Consider the following 24,278-nt stretch of genomic DNA (forward strand, 5'->3'; position numbering starts at 1 on the left):
GTCTGAGCTCAACCACAGGAAAAAAGCACACACTGTTCTACAGACTTCTTGGAGTCACATCTGTTAGTTGTCCATCTATCCTTGGGGCCCAGGAGTGGTAGAGCCCACCCAATCTGTTACCCCTGCCTCCCAGCTCTTTACCTTGAGGTCTAACATTGTGCCTGTCCTAGTGTGACTGCGCAGGCAGTCCCTTGGCCCACACTATTCCCTAGTGCAGTGGCACTTGGCCTGGCCTCACTCCCACTGTCCAGAGGGTCCCCTCCAGTGCCACCACATTTGCTAGTCCCTTGGTGTTAGCCACATCTTCCTCCTCTTTCTCAATATGGCTTGTGCTGGCAGCTAGGCACTTTCCCCATGCTTCCCAGTACAAGAGTTGCTCACATGCCCAGTTTCCACAATTGCCTCTCCTTTGGTTCAAGCTCCTGGGCTTGTCCTGGAGCCCCCATTCCCCACCCCTGGGCCTTGATACTGGCCTGAGCTTCCAGCCCAGGGGCCTTCATGTCCCAGAGACAGCACTGCTTCCTGGGCTTTCATTGCCTATACCAGGCCTCCCAATTCCTGCCCTCGCTGGGCTGGGCTGGGAGAGAATTAATTTTAGCTGCAGTTGCCATTCCTCCCCAAGCAGCCCTGCTGAGGCGTGTCCTGCTCATCCAGGCTCTGATGAGCCACACTCAGGTAGACAAGCCCCACAGGCGTGTTGCTGGTACAGATGTATGCGTGGCAAGTTGGACAAACTTTTGCAGCCCCCCCCCCCAGTCGGATCTGGGGGTCGGGGGATGGATCCACCAAAGGAGCCAGGCAGCAGGCTGAGCTTGGCTGTCGGGACAGTTGGTCTCCACAAGTCAGCTAACACTCATGTTAAGCAGGCAGCCAGAGGTCAGCTTGGCTTTTGGTTAACAGATTTTATTTACCATTTACAAAAGAGGTTGATTGCATGCAAGTTGTAAGGATGCTGCATTACCTATGGAGGGCAAACACGATCCAGCACAGCCCTGTCCTGAAACCTGTACCTGTTTGTTCAGTCTGGGCTCCTGGCTTGTTAGAGCCCAACCCTTAATACAGCTTGGGCTGTGGACTGCAGAAACCCTGGCAAGGAGCCTGCACACCGGCACATCTGAGTAACACACCTTCAAACACCAACTCAAAAATCAAGAAAACCACATGTGCATGTAATCTGTTTAAATAAAATCACGGACATATTCTAGAGAGGTTATTAGTGAGTGGAGTGAAACACAAAGAATTGTTCCGTTTCTCTCTGGGCACACGTTTAGATTTCCTCTTGGCAGATTTCCTTAAAGTCAGATGGAACTTCTTTGCATTAATAGAGGCCTGCATGTCGTCTCTGCTGGAGGCCGTGGTCACGAGCTGATGAGGTGTGCCCCAGCTACACAAACATGCTGAGGGGCCGGGAGCCCTCAAACCAGGTCCCTGCCGCCAAACTGCTACGTGGCCTCTTGCAATCACTCCTCTAGGGAACTCACTTTCGTCATCTTGGCAAAACGGAGCCTTGGCTGGATGTGCTGCCCAGCTCTGGCCCTCTCTGACGATGGCTGTCCTGGGCTGCACGGGGGATGTAGCTGGGGGTGGGGTGGGGAGGGAGGAGACATGGAAGGGAAGCTATGCCATCATCACCCAGCTCGGGCTGTGGTGGATCAGTGGCAGTGCCCTCACCCAGCACAGTGCCTCCTGGGGGGGGTGCTTGGAAGAATAGCTGAGGGGCTCCCAATACTTTGTGGAAGAGCTGCACCCCCAGAGAACTGGGCTGCGGAAAAATACTTTGCATTTGTGCTGCTTTGCACTTGGTGAAAGCCCCTGTCGCTACTACTTGTTTTGAGCCTCGCCCCAGACCCATGAATGAGGCAGACTCACTTTCTTCATTTTCCAGATGAGAAAGAGGATGAGCAGGGAGTTTAAACAGCTTTCCCAAGGTTACAGCATGTGAGTAGAAGAGCTGGATAAAAATGGACATCTCCCCAGATCTCAGCCCTGCACTGCCTCTTCAAGGACTTCTGGTGGGACAGCTGCTAAGGGGACTTGATGCTTTTCCAGATATCTCTAGGGCTGCCAGCGTGGCTCCAGCTATTTCTGGGACCAGGGCAGGCCCATGTGGGCAGAGCAGGGGCCCACAGTCTCTGCCCAGACACCATCCTCCACCTTCCAATGGCTTTTAGGCACAGGCCCACAGTCAGCGTGAGTTCTCAGTGCATCTTTGCCCTCCCCTGCTGCATCTGGTCTCCTACAGCCTGCAAGGTTCGCTGACCCTCAACCTTAGTCAGCACTGAACCCCCTTTTTCTGCTCCTGTTCTTAGCTGAAGACTTCAGGATCCAGGTTCTAGTTGACCTTGTCACATGTGGCCAGGGCCCTGCTCCTGGATTGAGAAAGCTGGGGCCCCAGCAGGACCCAAGAGACACTGTGAGATCTGGGGCTGGTGAGTAGAAGACATAGATCCGGCTCCTCGTCAACTCCCAGCCTCTGCAGAACAGGGAGCACTGAAGCTGTGCCGAGGATCTGGGTGACGGGAAAGTATTTGCCAATTGCATCCATAACCAGAGAAATAAATTCCTCGCCCAAGGCACTGTCCTGAGGCCTGGATGTGGGGGTTACACCATTGCACAAAACAGGGGTGACCCTGAGGGGCAGAGCTGGGGAGTACGGCCCAAGCAGCTGGGCAATCGGGTTGGGAGAGAGGGACCACAGGACACGTTCTAGAAGTAAGCCTCGTTATGCACATTCTTCTTCTCAAACTTTTGCCTGAGCTCAGAGACCAGAGCTGACTGGACGGGTCTTCCCGCAGCCTCGTGTTCCGCCAAGGCCTTGGGTTTTGGTGATGGATGGAGTTGCTGAGGGGCGAGGGAGCCAGAGACTGTAGGCACCATCCAATGGGCTGGTCCCATGCTGGGCGCCGTGCTGGGTGGTGGAGGGGGAGCGGGGACTTTGGGGGGTGGTGCACTTCCCAGGCTGTTGTTGTTGCAGTTCTCATTGGGAGGATCCTCTCTGAGCACAAACCTGTCAGCGGCCTTGGTCCTTCTGAACTTGAGCCACTTGACGCCGGCGGTGCGGGGTGCAGGGCTGGGCCGCTTGCGGAGCACACGCCGCACCGGCAGGACCTTGTTGGACTTCTTGTTGCGCCAGAAGGTGGCGGTGGAGATGAGGACGGTTATGGCCACAATAATGGCCATGATGCCGGCCAGCACACCCACGGCCTTCATGGGGTTGTCTTTGGTCTGCATCAGGAAGGCAGCCATGGGGTTTTGGGACAGCATCTGGAAGAAAGATGCATTCGGCTGCTCCTGCCTCGTCCCCGGAGGACAGAGCAGGGGCCGTAAGCTCCCTTAAGCCTGATGGTTTTTAAGCTTTCTGGGGTCAGGCATCCCTTGGAGAATCTGCTGAGCACTACGGGCTTCATTGCAGAAAAAATGCACACAGAGGAAACACAATGCATGCACCTGTGCAGAAAAGTGCACACAGAGAGAGCATGATGCAAGCACCTCTTCTGGATGAAGAACTCCTGCATTAGCTGCTACTGCTTTCCTTTGACTGGGGTGAGTGTGTGTCACGTTTGCCCAAGTGCATTAAGAACCTCTTAAGTGATGACTTCCTTCCAGACCCTGAGCTGAGAACTATACATAATGATTTTACTTCTGCCTTTCAACACCCATGTGAAGGAGGCATCATTAGTCCCATTTTACAGAAAGGGAGTGGAGGCTTAGTAAAGTCCAAAGTCACACCATCACAAAGTGTTGAGACTAGGATTTCGAGCTGGTTTCAAAGCCTGTGTGTTCGATGGCACAGGTGGTCTTCGAGAGCATTGGGTGGGTGTCTTTGGAGGAAGGTGGTCTTTCTCCCTCTGGCCACGTGGCAGCGAGGTCTGAGCTGGCCCTCTGGCCCTCCCCCCCACCCCCCCGCAGATCAGGGCTCCATACCCACCTCAGTGTCTACGACGTCAATCTTGAGTAAGGCCGTGGTGCTGAAGGATGGGGAGCCGCGGTCCTTGGCCTGCACCTCTAGCGACCACGTGTGGTCCCCGCTGGGCGTGATGTTGTGCAGGGCATCCAGGGAGCGGATGGAGTTCTTGAGCCGGATCTCCCCCGTGTGCATATCGATGTCGAACACGTTGGCTGGCTCTGCGTGGATGATGGAATAGTCTACCAGGTTGTTGGGCTCCTCTGCGTCCTGGTCTGTGGCCTGTGCACAGAGAGGGACAGACAGAGCTGGGCTTCGGGGGCGATACTTGTGTACCCTGGCTCAACCAACACGTCATATAGAGCTGGCTGGGCTGAAGGGAAATGGTCCTAATCCTATTTGAGTGAATGGAGCTGGGAGAGGAATTGAATGAGCCAGGGTGGGTCTGCGCTTGGCTCTCTATGTGTGTTGTAGCAATTCATTCTCAGGACAAGTCTAGGCAGTCCGGTATTGTCAAAAAACAAAAGCCTGGAGGCGGAGTGACTTGTCTAAGGATGGAGAGGTAGAAGGAGGGCAGCTGGGATCCAGAGTCAAGTCTGTTGGGTTCCAGGGTTCATGCTTTTTCCGTATCGGGAAGGCAGTGCAGCGGGGAAAGCGGTGCTGTAAGGGCAGGCAGACCAGCTGTGTGAACTCAGGCAAACCAAACATGCAACCTGCCTGAGCCTTAATTTATTTTTATGTGTAAAGTGGCAAAAATATCTTCTTTCTCAGAGGTTACTTCTGGGTTGAGGTGGGGATGAGGGTGTATAAAGTACCTTAAAAACCCTTGCTTATTTCAGGAATCCAGTATATTTTAAAAGAAATTCTTATGCTACAGTGCCGCTTGCAGTTGCAGGGACAAGACTTTTAGGGGAGCTCAGCTACCTTCGAAGCCCACCTCAATTTTCACTGGGGTCCCCAGCACCATTGTCTTCTCCTGGACGCTCTTTCCAAACTGGGGGTAGTGGTCATTGACATCCAGCAGCGTGACGAACACCTCGGCTAGGCTGTACCTGCCCTCCATGTCCTCTGCCTTCACGTAGAAGTTGTACCTGGCAGTGTCTTCGGCGTCCAGGCTGGCCCAGGGCTGGGTGTAGATGATCCCAGAGGATGGGTGGATCAGGAAGCTGTCGGGCACAGACAGAGCAGGCGAGGGTGTGCACAAGCACACTCACGTACATGCGTGTACACTCACAGAGGTGCACACGTGCCTGCGGTAAGGAGCCGCCTACAGGAAGGGGCGGTAATGCACCAGGCAGCTTCCCCAAGGCATCCCGCAGGACCACCCACCTACTTAGCAGTCTTATCAATGTAGAACTTAACCGGAGTCACAGCCCTTCCCTCTCCTCCCACCACCTGCCCCTTCCTAGCCCAGCACTGCTTGCCTGGCCCCCAAGGCCACGAGCCCCAGCTCCAGGCCACAATGATGTCCCTTCTCCTCTCAGACTCACCTCACCTGGTGGGTCCCCACACCTCGACCTCAGGCTGTCTACAGCTCCCCTCCATTCCTTGCGCCCAGGCTCGCCTCCCCGACCCAGGTCCTGCTCTTCCCAGGCTCCTCCTGCCTTTAGCACAGATCCTCCTCCACCCTCAGCCTCCCAAACCCCTTGCCTGAGGTCCTGTCCAGGATTCTGGATCTACTCACAGGTCTGCCCCGGATCCATAGACGGAGTATTTGACTTCACCCCAGGGACCTGTGTCCGGATCGACGGCCTGGAAGAGAGAAAGCTCCCAGTGGCCCCTGCCCCTTTGTCAGGGCATGTTGGCAGCTCTTGCTTTCAATGGCAAAACAAGGATTTGGGGGGTTTGCCCAGCTGGGGAGAAACTGATCTGGAGCCCTGCTCTGGAGCCCTAGTTTCGCCCCAGGAGATCTCAAGCATTGGAGGAACCAGATCTGGAAGGCCTTGTATTTCTCATTATATGTCCTCATTACAGTCCTGTGAGGTGCTGTTATTCCCACTGTATAGAAGAAACAGGCTCAGAGAGGGCAGGTAGCTTGTCTAAGAACACAGCCAGTGAGTGTGGGCTTTGCAATTCAAACTGGAGCCCCAGTTTGTCTGACTTCACAAGGCCCCCTTCACCCCCAGTCCCTGGGTCAGCCCCAACCCACTGTGACAGCCAACACGTTGGAGCCCCCTGGGGCATTCTCGGGGATCCTGGCAATGTAGTAGTGGGACGTGAACTTGGGGACATTGTCATTGGTGTCCAGGAGCTGGATCACGATGTCCGCTGTGGAGCTGAACTTCTCTGGGGTGTTCACTTCGATGGCCAGGAGCTGGGGAAGGAAGGAAAAGGAGGACTTGTCTGGGTGGCAGTCGCTCTGCAGAGAGCCTGCCACGTCCCGTCTCAGTATCATCCCTGCCTTGTCTCCCGTTTTCTCAGCAGCCATCCAGCTATGCCTGCCCCCACCTGCAGGGGGCACCTCTAAGGCACACATCATTTCCCTCCCCACTGACTGCAATGCCCGTTTCCTTATGGTTGCCATTTGCATTGGGACCATTGGGACCAATTTCTTTTGCTCCACTGATTTGCATATTCCTTTGTTTTAAAATTCCATTAAAAAAACTATTTTGCTTCATAATATACTTCAATATCTGTTAGAGCAAGTTCCTGCCTCATATTCTTTTTACCTGAATTTCCTGACTATTCAGGTTTATTTCTCCAGATAAAAACCAGTATAATTGTGTCAAGCCCCCTCCCTCCTCCCCTAAGGAAATTCTGGGTAAGACTTAATTGAGGTGGTGTGATCCTTTATTAATTGACGAGAATTTGCATTTTTAAACAGGGTGTGTCTTTATATTTCTTGCCTTCTTTATGTCCTTTTGTTAAATTTGTGCATTTTTTTGTCATTTAGATGCTGCATATTTCTTGTTATGGTAATTCCTAGAAATTTTATCTATTAGTTGTTACTGTAAAAGTGCTCTCTTATGCCATTATTCTCATTGCTATTTTTTGTACGTAGGAAAACTATTAGGTTTTGTGTATCAACTTTATAATCAATCATGTTAGCAACTTTGCTGTGTCTAACAGTTTTTTGATCATTTCTTTTAGATTTTTCTAAGCAAACAATCACATCATCTAAAATAATGATGATGATAATAATTTTCAACTCTTCCTTTCTAATGTTTGTACCTTTTGTTTCCTTTTTTTATCCAGGAATAATGTTATTCTAGGAATAGTGTTAAAGAATAGTGGTGAGAGCAGTTATACACGTTTTGTTCCTGACTTCATAGAATGCTTTTAGAATTTCACTTTTATCGACTGACTGATTGATTGAAGTACAGTTGCTTTACAATGTTGTGTGGAATTTCACTTTTAAGCATGATGCTAGCTATCGGTGTCTATGCATTTATAATCATAAATAATTAAAACAATTTTAAAAATATCAACAAAGTATTTTTCCTTTTTATTGATATAAATTATATATTTATGTATAATATGCATTTATTTATGTTTATCATTTTAAATAATTACATGTACAAAGGAGTATATTTTTCATCTCCTGCTGAAGTTTTTAACAGAATAGATGACATATGTCAAATGTGTATGAGAAAACATCTATCCTGAGGATCAAATGGTTTTCTTCTCTCAATCTATTCACATGGCACATCATATTGGTAGTTTTCCTTTGGACACCCCTCCATGCATTCCTGGGGACAGTCGTAGTTTAGAAGCGGGAGCTCAGTGAGGCTGTGTGCAGTAAGAGAAGGTTCTTGTGTCATGTTTCTTCTTCTCCCTTTTCCACTTACTCCTCAAATCAGCAGGAGGGGCAGAGAAACTGAGAGGAAAGGAGTAGGGCCAGGAGGGGCAGAGTGTGACAAGGGACCCCTTAGGAATGAATCTAGGTACTGCTGTGACCCCCCCATTCAGGGTAGTGCAAAGCATCACCTACCTTGAAGGTTAACACTTTGAACTTTTCAAAGTCAATGGTGGCTGAGTTCTCTACAATGATCGTCACTTGGGCTTCATTCAGGACCGTCTGGGGGACCACTCGGAAGATGCCCCCGGGTCCCACCAGCCGCAGGTTGAATTTGGCATTGGCTCCCTGGACAACAGTTTGGAGAGAGGAAACAGGGAAGATGGATGAGAACAGAAACTCATTAGATAGTCGCGCTGTGCAAGGAGCCTTCACGTGCCCTTGACCCCGGGAGGTGAGTATTATTACTTCTTTCTACAGGGGAGGTGATGAAGAATCAGAAAGGTTGAGCAGACTATGAAGACTCACCAAGGAAACAAGCACAGAAAGCCTAGCCCTGAGCCGGGCACAGGAGGCAACAGGCCACATCTGCACTGTCTGGAGGGTCAGACGCACAGGTGCTTTCATTTGACTGGCTTTTTCCTTTTAATTGATTGTGAATATATTTAGGCCAAGCAGCTAGTCTTTGATTAGCTACCCTCCCTCCTCTCTCTCCTGGTTACCCACTCTTGCGTCATTCATTTTGTGACTCTCCAGGCGCCTGTGACATCAGCAGGAAAGGCTCATGCAGGCTCAGCTTTGGGACTTGGTCCCATGTGGTTTGCAGGAAGACAGAGTGGAGGGCAGGACCACATACCTGGTCTGAGTCGTTGACAGTGATCTTGAGGCCCCGCAGGATCTCCCCCTGGGGCGGGTGCTCATACATGGACAGCTCAAATCTGTTCTGGGGTCCACTCTCTCCATAGAATGTCGGCGGATGGTTGTTGAGGTCCACGATCCGGATGGTGACAGGGGCCATGGCCTGGGCAGCTGGGGTCCCTGCAGAGCTGACCTCAGTCACCTGGGGTGGGGACAGGTGGCTATGGCTGTGTGGCAGGCTGATTCCAAGATGGCCCCAATGATCCCTGCCTCCTCCTGGTATTCATGCCCTTATGTAATCTCCTCTTTTTCAGTGTGGCCTGGCCTAGTGACCTGCTTCAAACTGATAGAATATGGCAGAGGTGATGAGATATCACTTAGTGATTAGGTCACTAATTTGTGATTAATCTAATCACTAATAAGTGATTAGATTAGGTCATAACTTCTATCTTCTAGACAGATAGAAGATATCTATCTATATCTATCTTTTGCTGGCTTAGATGAAGCAAACAGCTGTGTTGAAGAGGCCTGTGTTCCTAGGAACTAATGGTGATGTCTAGCCAACAGCCAGCAAGGAACAGAGGTTCTTAGTCTGACAGCCCACGAGGTACTAAATCCTGCCAATAACCATGTGAGCTTGGACGCTAACCCTCCTCCAGCTGGGTCTTCAGATGAGAACCCAGTCCTGGCTGAAAATTTGTTGGCAGCTACGTGAGAGGCCTTGAATCTGAGGACCCAGCTAAGCTGACCCTGTACTCCTGACTCACAAAAGCTGCAAGATATAAATGTGTGTTGTCTTAAGGCACTAAATTTGTGGTGATATGTTACAACAGTCATAGGAAACTAGTATAGTGCTATTACTTGTCCTGTTTTACAGATGAGGCAAGAGGAGTGAGGGTCACACAGCTGGGCTAGGAAGAAAGTAGATGTGTCTGATTCCTTAGGCAGTGCTCTCTCCACCTCACTGCACTGCCCTCTCCTTGCAGCCAGAGGCGGGTTCAAACCCTAGCTTTACCATGTTCTGCACTTGTGTCCACTTGTCCAGGGGGAGGCTGCAGGGAGGGGAGGTGTGGCGATGCACAGTGGATGACAAATACAGGCTGCAAAGCCAGGGCCAAGAGTCCACAAGCACCTCAGGAACGGGTGGCAAATACCATATGAGGCCCTGCAAGGGCTTCCTTCTGCTCTCCTATGAGCATGTCTGGTCTTACCTATCCTCAAATGACCCTCCCTGCCCTCTACTCCATCACACACTAGCTGCTTCCAAACTCTTCTTTGGTAGAAGCTTGTGCCCTCTGCCCCCTTTCCTCCCTTTCAATGCTCAGCCCGTCCCCAACTCAGATACTTCACACTGACTTCCATGCTGCAGGTGGCACTGCCCGCTCCCCCTCCCCCTTCCGAGTGTGCTGTCCCCTTGGCTAAAGTGGCTCCCCTTTGCAGGTTGAACTTGACCCCTGGTCTCTCCTTCCCTGGCACCTCCCTCTTCCTCACTCTTATCCTGGGGTGCTCCCGCAGTGGCCTTCTGAGCCGGTGGCTCCTCTCTCCCCCCAGCCCTCCTCTGGGTGGCCTCATGCCCTCCCCTCCTTTCACAGCTACCTGTATGTTGATGCTGTCTGCCCTGAAGTCCAAACCTGTACCCACAAGTTTGGATGTTTCAACTTGAATGTCCCCGAGGCACCAGAATGTCTCATGCCCATTCTACTCAACTTGCCTTCTCACCTGTGTTCCTGATGGCACGGTACCACCCTAGATGCATCCCTCCCTCTCCTTCCCCCCCCAACTCATGGCCCCGTTCTGTGGAGTCTGTCTCCTTCACAGTTTGCCGTTCGTCCATTTTCACCGTTCCGCCTCCGCTCATCCCCACGGCCCCTCGGCATCTGTCACCTGGGCTGATGGCTTTGCTTCCCTACCTCTCATCCACTTCCCTCCAAACCCAAGTTGGGACTAGTGCTCTCAAACGTCAGGCTGAGACTGGTGCCAGAATCACCTGGGAGCTCAAAACATGCAGAATCCTGGGTTTCCCCCAGACATACTAAATACCCATCCTCGGGAGTGTGTCCTGGAAATCTTTTTTTTTTCCAAGCTCTCTGATTTTGGGAATCCCACTGGTCTAGTGAGCAGTCAGAGTGAGCTTTTAACAAGACTCTAATTCTGCTCAAAACTTTCCATGGCTCTTCCCTGCTCTTGGGCAGGACTAGGTACATAGTTTGCAGGCCCAGTGAAAAATGAAAATAGGAGGCCCCTTGTTAAAAAACTGTTTAAGAATTTCAAGACAGCAAGAGCAGAGCATTAAGCCCAGCATGGGACCCTTCTAACTATGGTTCCTGTGTCATCTCACAGGTTGCATGGCCGCAAAGCTGGCCCTGTTGCAGGGAAAACCCATGCCTCGTATTCAAGGCCTTTGCTCCTCCGGCACCAGCTGGGCTCCAACCGTTTCCCCTTTACGTGCTGCCTGTGGACTCTTGGCTCCGGTCCCACCTGACCCCTCATTGCGCCCCTGCTACATCATGTGCTCTCACCTCCAGCCTCTGCTCATTGGGCTTTCCTAGCTTTGCAAGGCCTCCGCCTGCCCCACCCTAAACAGTGCTCCCCAACACCAGTCTCCACTTGCTGGGTCCTACCCATGTTCATGGCATCGCTGCTTCCATCCTTCCTTCTCCTGCCTCATCACAGCTCCCCTCGCCAGGTACCACCTCTTGTAGGTGCTCCTTGAAGCAACATCTAGATCCTTCCTCCCTAGATCCTGCGAGCCCTGGGGGGTAAGGGGGCAGCCCAGGTCTCATCACCTTTGGAACCTTCCAGGGCTGAAGGGTGGGGAACGCCAAGCTCCTGGGAGGGTACCTGTACATGCAGCTCATACGCCTCTCTCCGGAGCTGGGCAGGGCTCTGGGTGATGGAGATTGCTCCAGACGTCTCATTAATTTCAAAGGCTCCATCACTGCCTGCCACAGAAGAGAGATGTGCCCTGCAGTTCTGAACAAGGCCACACGGTGGCGCAGGGTGCCATACGTTCCTCAGACGTTATCTCATTCAAGTCTCCCCTATTATCATCTGTGTCTTGCCAATGAGGAAACTGAGTCTCAGAGGCGCTAAGTAACTTATCTAAGGTTACACAGTGAGTGCAGAACTGGGACTCAAGCTCACTACTTTCTGGCTCCCAGGTGCTCTAGTATTTTGCTTCGTGTGTGTGTGTGTGTGTGTGTGTGTGTGTGTGTGTGTGGTAGAAAGAGAAAGGAGAAATAAAGAGGTATAGAAGAAGGGAGATGGGGGGTGGAGAGAAGGAGAGAAAATAATGGAGGGAAGAAAGAGAAAGACTGGAGGAGGAGGAGTAGAGGGAGATGCAAGAAGACAGGAGAGGAGATGGTGTGGTGTGGGCACTCGGTAGGTGTTTGAAGGATTGCAGCGGTGGAGGGGAGGGAAGGCAGTCAGAGGTCTGCATGCCTGGGGAGAGATGCCTGTGTGTGATAGTGGACACATCTGCACGTGTGTGAGCTGCTGGAAGGGGAGTGTGTACCAGGCATGTCCCAGGGACAGGGTCAGAGGAGGTGATGGTGTCTGAGTGAGAGCATAGAGATGTGTGCATGTCTGGGACCAGGTACGAGGTGTGGTGGTCCCCTGGAGGGGACCAGGTACGAGGTGTGGTGGTCCCCTGGAGGGGACCAGCTACTGAGGGCTCAAGAGCCCTCCCCAGGGCTGGCTTCTCCTGCTCAGTTGCTGCCCAGCTGTGGAAAGAGCCCGCAGACTTAGGTTCAAACCCAATGGGAACTTGGGATAATTTAGCTTCTCTGAGCCTCAGTTTTCTCACCCATGTACAGGGCTAGTACTAGGCACACGCAAAATCATCACTGCATTTAATTCACTGAATTCAACTCTATGCTCTAGGCCAAAACATTTAAAAGAATGAGAAAAACACATGGCAATTTAAAGAGTATAAGAAATCCTGCCACCCCTTCCCATTAACGAGGTATGCCCAGGAGCCTGTGGGAACGTGAATTGGCACCACCTGTGCCGCTCTCAGTATCCAGCCCCCAGCCCCTCCCTGCCCAATGCGTCTCTCCCTGTTGCTGGACATAATGAGAAGCAGGGACCAAAGCAGACGCCCAAGGAGACGTGCCGCCTCCTGCAGGGACCCAGCCACTCTTCTCCACGCATCTTGTGCTTCTGGCCTATAGATGAGGAAACTGGGATCCGGAGAGGCTGGATCTCACTCTGGTTACCCAACGAGTTGTAGCTGCAGCCCAGCAGTGAGCCCCAGACTCACCGTTCACGAAGCTGTAGAGAACACGGTTGGGTTTGCCGCGATCACCATCCATGGCGACGACGGTCAGGACCTCTGAGCCCTTGGGGGGAATAAGGATTTTATCCTGTGGCCCTGGGAGGCCGTTCGAAGGCTTTGGGAAGTTGCCCCACCTGACAAGCCCTGCTCGATCCTGGCCTGCCACCCGCTCCTGGTCTCCCTACTCAGGTCCATCTCCCCAGAGGCCTATCCATCCTCATGGCAGCTTCCTGACTGTCCTCTCCCCCCGCCCCGGCACCTCCTTCCCGCTTAGCTCCTCAGCAGGACCGTCTGGGCCTCGCCCTGCTCTGACCTGCGGCCCCCATGGGAGCAGCCCGGCCTTTCTCTCTCCCTCACTCTGTGCCCTTCTGCACCACTCAGCTGCCAGCATCTGAAAAGGTGATGTCTTAGCTTGGGCCCAGCACATGAGTAGTGCTCAGTAAGTGTTTTCATTGTTGTATAAAGTTGGGAATTATCAGAATCCGGGGAAGTGAAAATTGAGAATGCAATTCCATTCCACAGAGAGTTCTTGAGCTGTGGCCATGGGAGGTGTGGCTGGGGGGGCAAATAAACACATGGGCTCACCCCAAGGAGGGGCGTGCCCGTGGAGGGGCGTGCTGGGCGTAGGAGCAGACATCAACCGAAGATGTCGGCGAAAGCAGTGCCTGGGCTGAGCCGAGAAGGGCAGGAGGTGTTAGGCCCATGGACACGTGTCCAGCAGAAGGAAAAGGGTGCAGTGGTGAGAGGGCTGGGCTGGGCTGAGTAGAGGATGGTGGGGGCTCCCGGGTGGAGGGGAGGCCAGACCCTGGATGCCAGGCCCAGGACTGGAACCTGAGAGGTCAAAACACAAAACACAGGGGTGGCGGTGGGGGGGGGGGGGGCGGGAAGGAGGGACAGAGACTGCACTGAAGGGGGAGGAAGCTGAGGCCAGCCTTCCAGCTGGGCCCACGTGTGATGTCTGACAAGGGTTGTGGTGATTCAGCAGCAAACTGTGGGAGAACTACTGGTTTGAGGGGCCCCAGGCTATACAGGCTTGGAGGGAGGGAAGCGAAAGGCACCTCACCTCCTGTACGAGGTGGAGGAAAGGGCCACCTAAACCAAATCATCAGCTCTCTTCCCAGCCTCTCTTCTCAGCCCTTTTGAAGGGCTGACATGTGCAGCCGGGCTGGCGTAAGCCTGAGTGAGTGAAGAGACGCCTGGCATAGCCTGGGCACCCGGTACGTGCTCCACACACAAGCCGCCGCTTCTTCCTGGGCCTACTTCCCCATGCAAAACGACCTGTTTGTGGCCTGAGTGAGGGGTCCAGAGCCGGCCTCCCCGTGAGCTGAGGCGCGAGCCCGGGTCGAGCCCAGCCATCCAGCAGGGGGATCCTTGGGCAGCGCGAAGGACAGGGCAGGAGGTGTCTGGAGGTGACACTGGGCTGAGGGGCGCAGCCACCCACCGGAAGGGTGTCCTCGTACACATAGCCGTAGTAGGGCGTGCCCACGAAGACAGGGGCCATGTCCTGCACGTCCTCCACATTGACTGTGACCGTGGTGGTGGCCGAGAGCACCACGCTGGCCCCTCGCAGCCTCCCTCCGCCATCCTGGGGAAGGGTCGGAGAGGGAAGAGAGGTTGGGCTCTGGAGTTGAGCAGACTCCCACGGAATCCGGCTCCTGTCACTTACTGGCTGCCCTCCCTGATTTCCGTTTGCTTCCGTGTCCCCTGGAGATAATTTTGCCCTCATACGGGTGTTAGGAAAATTAAATGAGATGAGGCAAGAAGGTCTTCAACCAGTGCCTGCTACGCAGTAGGCGCTCATAGGCATTCCTTTGGAAAGAGGGTTAGGTTTCTCTCCAGGGGAATCATGTCTGATCAGTACCAGAGGAGGAGGGGGTCAGAGCCAAATCCCCTCTCCCAGCCCGGAGCCAAGCCTCAAACACTCCTGAGCACCTGCTAAGAGCACGATGTGGACCCGCGCCTGAGCGTGTATAATGGAGCCGTGCGCCCACCAAGCCAGCGCTCGTGGAGTGGCTGGCAGGCAGGCCCGGCACGAGCCTCCTGGTGCAGACTGAGGGGGGTGCCCTGTAGCCAATATGTGACCAGCAGGGGCCTTCCTGGAAAAGAAAATGGGGGGCTTAGAGGGACGGCTGGGGTTTCCTGCCCTCGGGAAAGAGCAGCCGCTTTGGCCGAGCACCTGCTGAGTTGCAGATCCCATGTCACACGCTTTAGAAGTATGAGGAATTTAGTTAAGTCTCGGGGTGGGCAGATGAGACAACTGAGGCTCAGAGAGGGTAACCGGTCACACAGAGAGGAAGAGGAGGGTGAGCAAGCCCGGGCAGAGAAACAGAGGTGCCCAGAGGCCAGGCTGTGTGGATGCGAGCCCTCTCTGTCTCAGAAACACCAGCCTCCCTGGAGAATATGTCCATGTCTGGGCAGGCTCCACGCATTAGAGATTCCGAGCGGCTGCACCCCCCATCCCCTCCCCATTGTACCTTCTGCCCCGAACTGCCCCCCAGTTGTAGAACCTAGCTGCTCCAATCCAAGGGCAGCTTCCCCTGACGGAGGCTGAGGAGGGTCCAGGTGCTGCCATTCCTCCCTCTCTATTACCTTGGCAACCACAGCAATGAAGTGGGCCGGGGCCTTCTCGTAGTCCAGGGTGGCCCCAGCCTGGAGGCGGAGTACACCACTGTGGCGGTCCACAGAAAACTTGGTGGAGTGTGGATTCTGTAAAGAGCGAGGGGCAGGCTGGGCCTTGGGGAGGGACCCAGGGCCCTCACCTGCTCTGCTTCCTGAAAGGGGGTCTTCACCGTCCTCCCTTCATCACACGAACTCTGCTCTCAGGGCTGAGATGCACACTTCAGGGCACTCAGTCCTCCCGGCCCCCAGGGTCCCGCTTCCTAGGGCTCTGGGCTTCCCCTCCCTCTCCCTCAGTCCAGCAAAGACGTTCCCTTCCAGCAGGCCCTCAGCTCTTTTCTCAGCTCAGCTGGAAAACAACGGGGCCCAGCTCGGGGCTAAGCTCTGGCCTGGAGTTTCCAGCAGGCAGAAATGTCAGCAGAGTTCTCTAACCTAGAGGAGGTGAGGGCTGAGAGCCATAGTGACAGAGAGAGCCTTCGGGATCTTCCAACCCCTCCATTAAGTGACTGGGGGTCAGTCAGCAGCATCTGGGTAGGGGGTTGGGGCGGTCAGATGGGGAGGGGACAATCCTCAATCTGAAGAGGGGTGACTGTGTGTCAGGAGCTGTTGTTGGAGCTGGACACGTATTTAATCCTCGCAACTATCCAATGAGGATGCGCTTTCGACTTGCCCATTTTACGCAGGAGGAAACTGAGCTGGGAAAGTCATACAATGACGGAAGCCCCATGCGTGGGAAGTGGTGGAGTCTTTCCAGAACCCGTGGAGCCCAGGGGCTTTCTCCAGAACCGGTGTCTCTAGCCACTGAGCTATACTGCCTTGAAAATGGTGAGAGCAAGTGATTAACTGTGGAGAGCAGAGAAGATGCTACAGAAACAGCAGCCATGGGAAGGAGGGCAGTGGGTTCCGGAGGAGTCCAGGGAAAGGCAGGAGGTGTGGGGAGGGGTCTCCGCCTCCGACAGGGTGGGATGGATGGACAAGGGTAGGGTGGAGGTGTCACAGCTCTGCTCATTCTGAGAGTTGCCCCTTCTGCCTTTTTTCCGATTGACACTTCTAGGCTCAGACAAGTTTCTTTTACTTGGTGTGTGTGCAAAGTGCCCAGGCCATCTTCTGGGGGAGGGGTTGGTAGGGGGAGAGCTGAGGGTCCTGAGATCTGGGGAGAGGGAGGCAGGTCAACTCAGAGGGAGCCAGGATGGGCCAGTCAGGGGAAGATGGCTTCCTCTCAGGCCAGTCTTAGGTCCCCACCTATTCATCCCACACCTGCATTTACTGAGACCTTTTTGGGTGGGATGCACCATCTCTGACAATCTTTGGGAATAGCTGAGGCACTGACCTAAGGGCTTTAGTGATGGAGATGGGGGCTGTCCAGGTGTCCCTGCTAGCCCAGGCCTCTGGTTATTTCCTGTGTGTCCCACCTTACCTTCAGGAAGTAGGTGACACTCCCTCCAGAACCTGTGTCCCTGTCCACTGCACGGACCTTGGCAATACTGCTCCCAGCAGGTGTGTCCTGAGGGGTCACAGCCACAGAAAGTCAGTCCCAGGGGCAGTGACAGATGCTCGGGGAACTGGGGTCTGGGGGCACGGAAAGGTGGAGTCAGGGAAGTGAGGGGTGAAAAAGAGGTGAAAGGTGGTGATTGACCCAGGGAGCATCCAATAGGAGGAGGGGCCTTGATGGAGCAGACACACTGGAGTCAGAGCGGGGTCAGGAAAGGGCAGAGGGAAGGAGGAACAAACAGACATCCTCCCCCTGAGAACGGCTCCAAATAGACAAAGGCTTTAAATATGAAGTGACTGTAAACAGTTAACAAACACAGACATATTCCGTATCACCAGGGATCACACACGTGCAGCTTAGAGCCAGCGCAAATATCTTTCTCCTACTGAATTAGCAGACATTTAAAACTCCCAGAATGGCCAGTGTCGGCCAGGAACCAGGAGACAAACCCTTTCTCACATCCTAGGGGAAAGGCAAACAGGTACCATTCTGGAAAATCAATCTGGCAACACCTCACAGGCACCCAGGCTTTGACCCAGCAATGTCAAATCATTCCAATTAGAGAAAGGAACTTTTATGCTCAGAGTCTGTTGTTTGGTGTTTCTTATGACGGCAAAAACTTAAAGTATCTTTAATATCCAAACATAAAGGAACAGTTCAGTAAATGCTGGAATATGCACTCAAGGAAAGCTATTAAAATCTTAGTTACCGCAACTTTACAATTACTGAGGAAAATTCTTATGTTATAAATTCAGTGAAAAATAGAATACAGAAAGCACATGTTTAGTATAGTCAAAACTATGTAAAATAAAGAGAAAGCAAGAACCTATGATCATGAAAATGATGAGGAGGAAATACCCCCAAATTTAACAATGTTGTCTCAAGCTGGAGGGATTAAGGGTGGTTTCTGAAACTCTTTTTTCCCTACTTTTCTGTACAATTCACATTTTCACGATAAGAGTACATTATAGGGAATTCCCTGATGGTCCAGTGGTTAGGACTTGGCATTTTCACTGCAGGGGGCGAGGGTGCCCCCCAAAAAAGAAAGTGCATTATAATTCTAATGGAAAATGGTCAATGAACATTCCTTTGGAATAAAAATGTGAGGGGCTGGCAACAGAGGTGGCAGGAGGACACAGAGGGGAGGGGTCTCCAGAGGGTAGTGAGTGATGGAGAGGGCTCTTCACTCCAATGCCTGGTCCCCTTGGCCAGGTCACAGGGCAGCCCAGAGGCCTGGGGCGGGAGTGCATCGACCCTGCCTGGTGGCCCCTTGCTCACCTCGGGAACCTGGACAATGTAGGGCTCCTGGATGAACCTGGGTGCCTCGTCATTGGCATCCGTCACCAGGATAGTGACTTTTTCCGCCACCTGAGAAGGGGCAAAGGGGACAGGTGTTGGAGCATTGAGACCTTCCGGGTGATAAAGGGACAATGGCCTCTAACACCCTAGGTGTATGTCTCTGCCCCCTCCTTCCCCCTCCCTTCCACTCCCTCCCTCCTTCCTTCCCTCTTTTATTCATTCATGCAGCACATACTGTTAAGGAACTACTCGGTGCCAAGCACTGTGCTCCATGCTGGAGACAGAAGACACAGTCTGATGGTGTGAACTTTGCAGGGTGGAGTGGTGGGCAAATAGCAACATATGAAAGAACAGTCGTGATGTCATTCAGGGCGGCAACCACAACAGGCTGGGCACTGGGGGCTGGGGCCTGCACCACATGACTCTGGGGGCACCGTGTGCCCCAGCCTCGGCAAAGGCACCAGTTTAGGGGGCTACATCCAGAGGCCCAGAGAAGAGGCATCTGACCCAGCCTGCGGTGGCTGACAGCAGGGAGGCCTCACAGAGGTGTGAGAAGTAAGGTCTGCAGCACTTTGTCAGGTGAGAGGGGAAGAGGAGGAAGGTGTGTCAGGAAGAAGCAGCAACACGGGCAAAGGCAGAGCGAAGCACATACGTGGGTTTAGAGCACAGAAGCAGATTTAGGGCTACGCGGCTGGGGGAGTGAATGTGGGAGAGAAGGCGGGTGAGTCTGACGGTGCTCTGAATGGCAGTCTGAAGCTTGGATTCCACCCCGAGGGCAGTGGGGGCCAGCTGCTAGCGCTTTCTGAGCTGGGATCTGTGGCCAGGCCTTGCACTGCACAGTGATGGCTCCAGATGTGGATTGAGGTCGGGGAGCCTTGGAGGGAGGGGAGCCCCCAGGATTATCCGGGAAGCAGTGATGAGGGCTGGGCGAAAGTGGCAGCTGTGGGGAAGGAGGGGAGGAAGGAGGGGTCGGGTGCCCAGGTGTTCAGCTTGGGTGACGGTGCAGAGCCAGGAGCCAAGCGGGAGGAGATGGATGGGCAAGCAGGTTTGAGGAGACACTGCTTGAGGAATGTGGGTGTGCTCTCCCTCCCTTCCTTCCCCTCTCTCCTATGAGCACGTTGGGGCAGATCTTGCTGGACCTCAGCTCGGGTTTGCTGGGAGCCCTGCCCCGCGTGCTGCCAGGGGCTGGCTGGAGTGTGTACTCACCAGATTCAGGCCGTCGGAAATGCTGACAATGGCTTCAATCTCGTCCTCCCTCTGTGAAGCACAAGGACAAAGTGTCCAGGAGTCTGAGGCACCATAAGGACCCCTGGAGGCTGGGTGCAGCAGAGGAGGCCCGGGCATTTCAAGGGAGCCCTGGAGCAGGGCGGAGTGGCTGAAAGCTGCCTCTGGCCATGCTTGAGACCTTATTTTGGGGCTTGGCCCATCAGGGGTTTTCATAAACCCAGAGGGTGGATATGCCAACAGAAAATGTACCCCTGTCAGAATGAGAGATGCTAACGAGTGTGCTGGAGGACCCAGGAAGAGGTTATTAATCCATTTAAAATTTTTCCTCTTTTTGCCCCTTATCTCTCCCTCGACTCTCCATATTCTACAGTTCCTCAGAGGTCCAGGTCTGTGGTGTCTCAAGCTCTCCCCTCGACACGGTGGGTGTCGAGGTTCCCACGTCCCGTAGGGTGACAGGGAGGGGGGAACAGTTTCACCTCCTCTGCTGTGTCCCCCAGCTGTCTCTGGGACCCACCCTTCCCTTTCTCTGCACTGGTGGAGTCTGCCATTGGATCAGAGCTGGCAGCATCCCGCGGCTGAGGTCCAGGTACCTGGTCCACCAGCCTGGTGTGGGATCTCACAAGGGAAACATAGCCCATGCCCTGTCACCCGCAGGTTCAGAGGGCACAGAGGGGTTTTACCAAACTCAGAGCCGCTTTCTAAACCAGTCTTTCCAGCCCTGATCCGCTGGCTGTTTTCTGTGATTTATGGGAGCTCTCCAAGGATGCTCTCTAGGGCACCTTCCCGCCCACAGAGCTCTGTCTACATGCCTGGCAGGCAATGTTCCTCACAGGTCCCCATACCTCTCTGTCCAGCTCTTCAATCAGGGTTATGTTTCCAAAATTGGGGTCAACCGAAAAGACACTTCTAGCGCTGGGGTCAAAGCGGATGTGGTAGGAGACGGGGTCTCCCTCGGGGTCTGTTCCATTCAGGGTGTACACATGAGAGCCTGGAAAGAGACAGTTGAGCGCTCACTGCTGGCCCCGTCCCAGCTGGCTGCTTCCTACTCTTTTTCTTTATTCTTCACGACTATCAGATGACTGTTAGCACCTGCCACTTTACAGATTGTAATCTAGAATACGGATTACAGAGGGCTTCAGGGCTGCTGGGTCTAACTCTAGGGTCTCTGCCTGGAAATGACTCCTGTCCCAGGAACCAAGACTGGGGATGCGAATGAGGGAAAAGGGAGGAGCCTTAAGGTGGAGGGGTGACCCACGGGCAGCACTGTTCCCCATGCTTGGATTATTCAGGGAACTCTGAGCAGGTGCTTCCTGTACACTGCAGTGGTCCTTTTGCTCAGGGTTCCCAGACCAGGTGATGGAGAGGAAGTGTGAACCTCCCTCCTTCTCCCGCTCCTCTCCGTGCAGATGCCACTGAGTTCATTGTTCTGGGGCCATTTTAAAGCCTAGAGCCCTGTGGCTCTGGCACGTTAGTACTTTGCTCAAGGTCACGCAGTGGGTAAAGGCCCCAGCGCTGAGGACTGCCGCCTGCCCCTGGGGCCGGCCCTGTCTCTGGGCTCGGCGCCTGGGTCTCCAGGACTGGCCCAGCTTAGGTGTCCACGGCCGCCCGTGCTCTCCTTTCCTGCAACTGCCCCAGGGAATTCAGAGCGCTAACAGGATGTCCCGGGAATCACGGGTTCGGTCTCTATGTCCAGGGGAACGTGGGCCGCCCCTCCGGGAGACCTATGTGGGGCAGACGCCAGGCGTACTCACCCACAGGAGTGTCCTCCGGGAGGCTGAAGAGGGCCATATTTCCGTTGGTGCTGCCCACCCCGTTGTCGAAAAAGTAGGGGGCGAAGTTGGCCTGGGCTAGGAAGAGAACACAGAACAGAGGACACCCGAACATGCGCAGGGACAGCTCGGCACCGGCGTGGTTGCGCGTCTGGCCCACCCGCGGGCAGGCGAGGGCTCCCGTCCCAGAGCCCAGCGCGCCCACCGGGGCCCTCGGCCACCTCCTCCCGTGGGCTCCGGCTGGGCTCGGCTTGTCAGGGACACGCACCATCTGGGCGTTTGGAACTCAGGCAGCGGCCAGTCTCAGCCCCATCGACGGGCAGACTAGGAAGCCTCGCCCAGAGAGGGGCAGTGCCCTGGTCAAGGTCACACGGGGAGTGAAAACACCCTCCCACAGCCCTCGGGGCAGCTGCCAAACCTCCGACTGTGCTTCTGAAGAAGCGGAGAGCGGCGAGAATCCCCTTTCCCCAGTCCGTGTCCCCGTCCCCCATCCCGAGCCCCGCTCTGGAAATGAACGGTCCAGAACTGTCCCTGGGTCCACCCGGCTGGCGCCAGCACCCACCCCTCGTCCCTACCGGGGCCCGCGGGGCCTGCGGCCACTCACCCAGGCGGTGGAACAGCAGCCCCAGGGCCAGAACGGCCCGCAGGCCGCGCCCCATGTCTCCGCGGGCGGGTCTTGTTGCTCCCCGCAGCCGAGGCCGGGCACCGGAGCACGGAGCATGCCCTGGGCCCGCGACGAGTGCAGAGCCGGGGTGGGGTGGGGGCGGCGGCGGGAGGCGGGCGTGGGCGGGAGCGCCGAAAGGTGCGGAGGGCGCTAAGCGGATGACACGGCTCGGGTCGGCGCCGCTGGAGCGCTCCCGCCCGCAGCGGAACGAGACCAATTAGTGGGTGCAGAGCTGAGGGGGCCCGCTACCAGCAGCGGGCGGGGGTGGGGGGCGGGAGGGCATTCCTCTGTGCTACCGCGACCTCTGCCCCCAGGTCTGGAGCGCAGGAGCCAAGGGGATCCAGGGCCGCAGGGCACTGGAAAACTGGGACTTTTTCCAGGTCTGCAAATCCTGGTAGGGCTGGGCTCCACTGGAGTTTTCCCTTCTTATGAACTTCCTCTGTGACTGTCAGCGAGTTTGCCGCTCTCTTTGAGCCTGATTGTAAAACAGCGGCAGGGCACGGGCGCAACCTCAGCGCGGAAGGATCCCTCCCACTAGTCTCTAGGACAAATGAGGGCGGGGCAGAAAGGGGGTGGGTGGGCTCTGGGAAGGGCATGGCCTGAAAAATCCAAATCGACTCCAGGGATGTGTCCCTGAAGGCTTTGGGGGTGAGCTTTGTGGTTGGGAAAGGGGCAGATGGTGAGGGTTTATCAGGACCACCTCTCTGAGATCTCAACCCATTCCTGTCCTGCCCTCCCCAGGCCAGGCTAGCTCTCCCAGAGGGTCTGATTACTAGTCTGGTCACTAGTGGGGGTCCACGTGTGTGGTGGGCGGCAGAGAGGGCCTTCAAGTCTCTAGTAAGGTGGAAGGCAGAGATTGCCAGGAAGCAGGCTAGCCTCCCTCCCCATCTGCAGTGCGCAGTTGTGACCATGGAGAAGCAGCAGACCCACGCACGCCTTGCAAGGAAGGGCGAACTGTTTGAAAGCAGATTCAGGCCCCATGATGGGACAGACTTGCTAACAGAGCTGGCCAACACAGGTATGGACTGTCCCAGGAGGGGTGAGCTTCCCATCCCTGGAAGACGTTTAGGCAAGCGAGGCGCTGCTATGGGGGCCCCGGGTGCTGACAGCTGGGAGAAACACTGAAGCTCAGGAGCCTTCCTGGTTGCTGATAAGTTTCCCCGGGCTGGACCTTCAGTTTCTTGCTCAGACACCAGCATCTGGTTGAAGAAGCAGCCTGTTCTCCTTATATTCACAGGGTGTACAGGGCGGACACTTCAGGCCCGAGCTTGGTCACGCTCAAGGATATCCTTGGGAGGGTGTGGCCACAGACAGAGAAGACCCCTTTGTGTGCTCCCCAGAGAGGCTGGGGTCCCAACATTTCCTCCCCAAGCACGTTCACAGGAGTAGAGCATCCCCCATCCCCCAGGCCAGTCCCCCTCCATCTACTGTTAGCAAGAGTTAGGGATTCAGGCCAAGGAGAAGATGAATGAGCAGTCCCAGAGTGTTTGGCAATTTTCAGGCCCAATTAACCAAAACCCTTCATGTTGAATCCCCTCGGGCTTGGCCCTATCACTGAAAAGGTGCACTTTATTTATTTTTTGAAAAGGTATAACAGTTATTTTTATTTTATTTTATTTATTGAAGTATAGTTGATGTACAATATTACAAAAGTTACAGGTGTACAATATAATGATTCAAAATGTTTAGAGGTTATACTCCATTTATAGTTATTATAAAATATTAGCTACTTTCCCTGTCTTGTACAATATATCCTTGTAGCTTATTTTATACTTAATAGTTCGTACCTCTTAATTCCTTACCCCTACATTGCCCCTCTCCCCTCCCCTCTCCCCACTGGTAACCACTAGTTTGTTCTCCGTATCTGTGAGTCTGCTGGAAAGATGCACTTTAACTTGCACAGACATTCCTGCATCATTCGTGTTACAAAATGCTGGGACAAAGCTAGGGCAAGCATTCCCTGTGTGCTACACAGAGATGAGGAGACTGCGGCTCTCTGTAGATCACCCAGTGAGCTGGAGGCACAGACAGGGTTTCCTGGGGCAAGTGTCAATGTGCTGAGAAAAGCCGGCTCTCCCTGTGTCCCATCTGCCCATCTCCTCACCAGTGGTTGTGGTGCTTTTGACTCCTTTCTCCTCAGTTCACTCAGTCAACAGACTTGTACTGGAGAGGGATAGAGAAGGAGTACCCCACATGCCGTGTGTGTGTGTGTGTGTGTGTGTGTGTGTGTGTGTGTGTGTGTGTGTGGTGTGATTGTCCCTGCTTTCGAAAGGAAGAAGTGAAAGCACAGAAAGGGTAAGTCACTTGCCCAGGCTCACACAGCCAGTGAGGGAAAGAGTCTGGATTCACACCCAGTTTGGCCTGGCTATAAAAATAGTTGAAACTCTTTCCATGGCAGAGGAAGATGACCGTGAAGCTCCTGAAGCTTCAGCTCCTG

General features: G+C 54.2%; 1 protein-coding gene across 2 annotated transcripts; it reads right to left on the reverse strand.

Annotated features, from left to right (window-relative positions):
- Nucleotides 1-889: 889 nt before the first annotated feature.
- Nucleotides 890-22,291, reverse strand: CDHR1 (cadherin related family member 1). 2 transcript variants are annotated; one of them, XM_067710339.1, is made up of 17 exons: nt 21,782-22,291; nt 21,160-21,255; nt 20,251-20,396; nt 19,388-19,438; nt 18,161-18,250; nt 16,808-16,894; nt 15,364-15,480; nt 14,216-14,359; nt 12,760-12,838; nt 11,340-11,440; nt 8,497-8,700; nt 7,836-7,988; nt 6,054-6,218; nt 5,589-5,656; nt 4,842-5,070; nt 3,929-4,186; nt 890-3,264 (listed from the first exon to the last, which is right to left on the reverse strand). In XM_067710339.1, the coding sequence occupies exons 1-17, from the start codon at nt 21,834-21,836 to the stop codon at nt 2,707-2,709; spliced, it is 2,601 nt and encodes an 866-aa protein (XP_067566440.1). In that variant the 5' UTR covers nt 21,837-22,291; the 3' UTR covers nt 890-2,706. The 2 variants fall into 2 exon arrangements, with proteins under 2 accessions (XP_067566440.1, XP_067566439.1); XM_067710338.1 differs by lacking the exon at nt 21,782-22,291 and having other exon boundaries at nt 21,160-21,619.
- Nucleotides 22,292-24,278: the final 1,987 nt, after the last annotated feature.

This window comes from Pseudorca crassidens, chromosome 16, assembly GCF_039906515.1.
Source record: "Pseudorca crassidens isolate mPseCra1 chromosome 16, mPseCra1.hap1, whole genome shotgun sequence".
NCBI lineage: Eukaryota > Metazoa > Chordata > Mammalia > Artiodactyla > Delphinidae > Pseudorca > Pseudorca crassidens.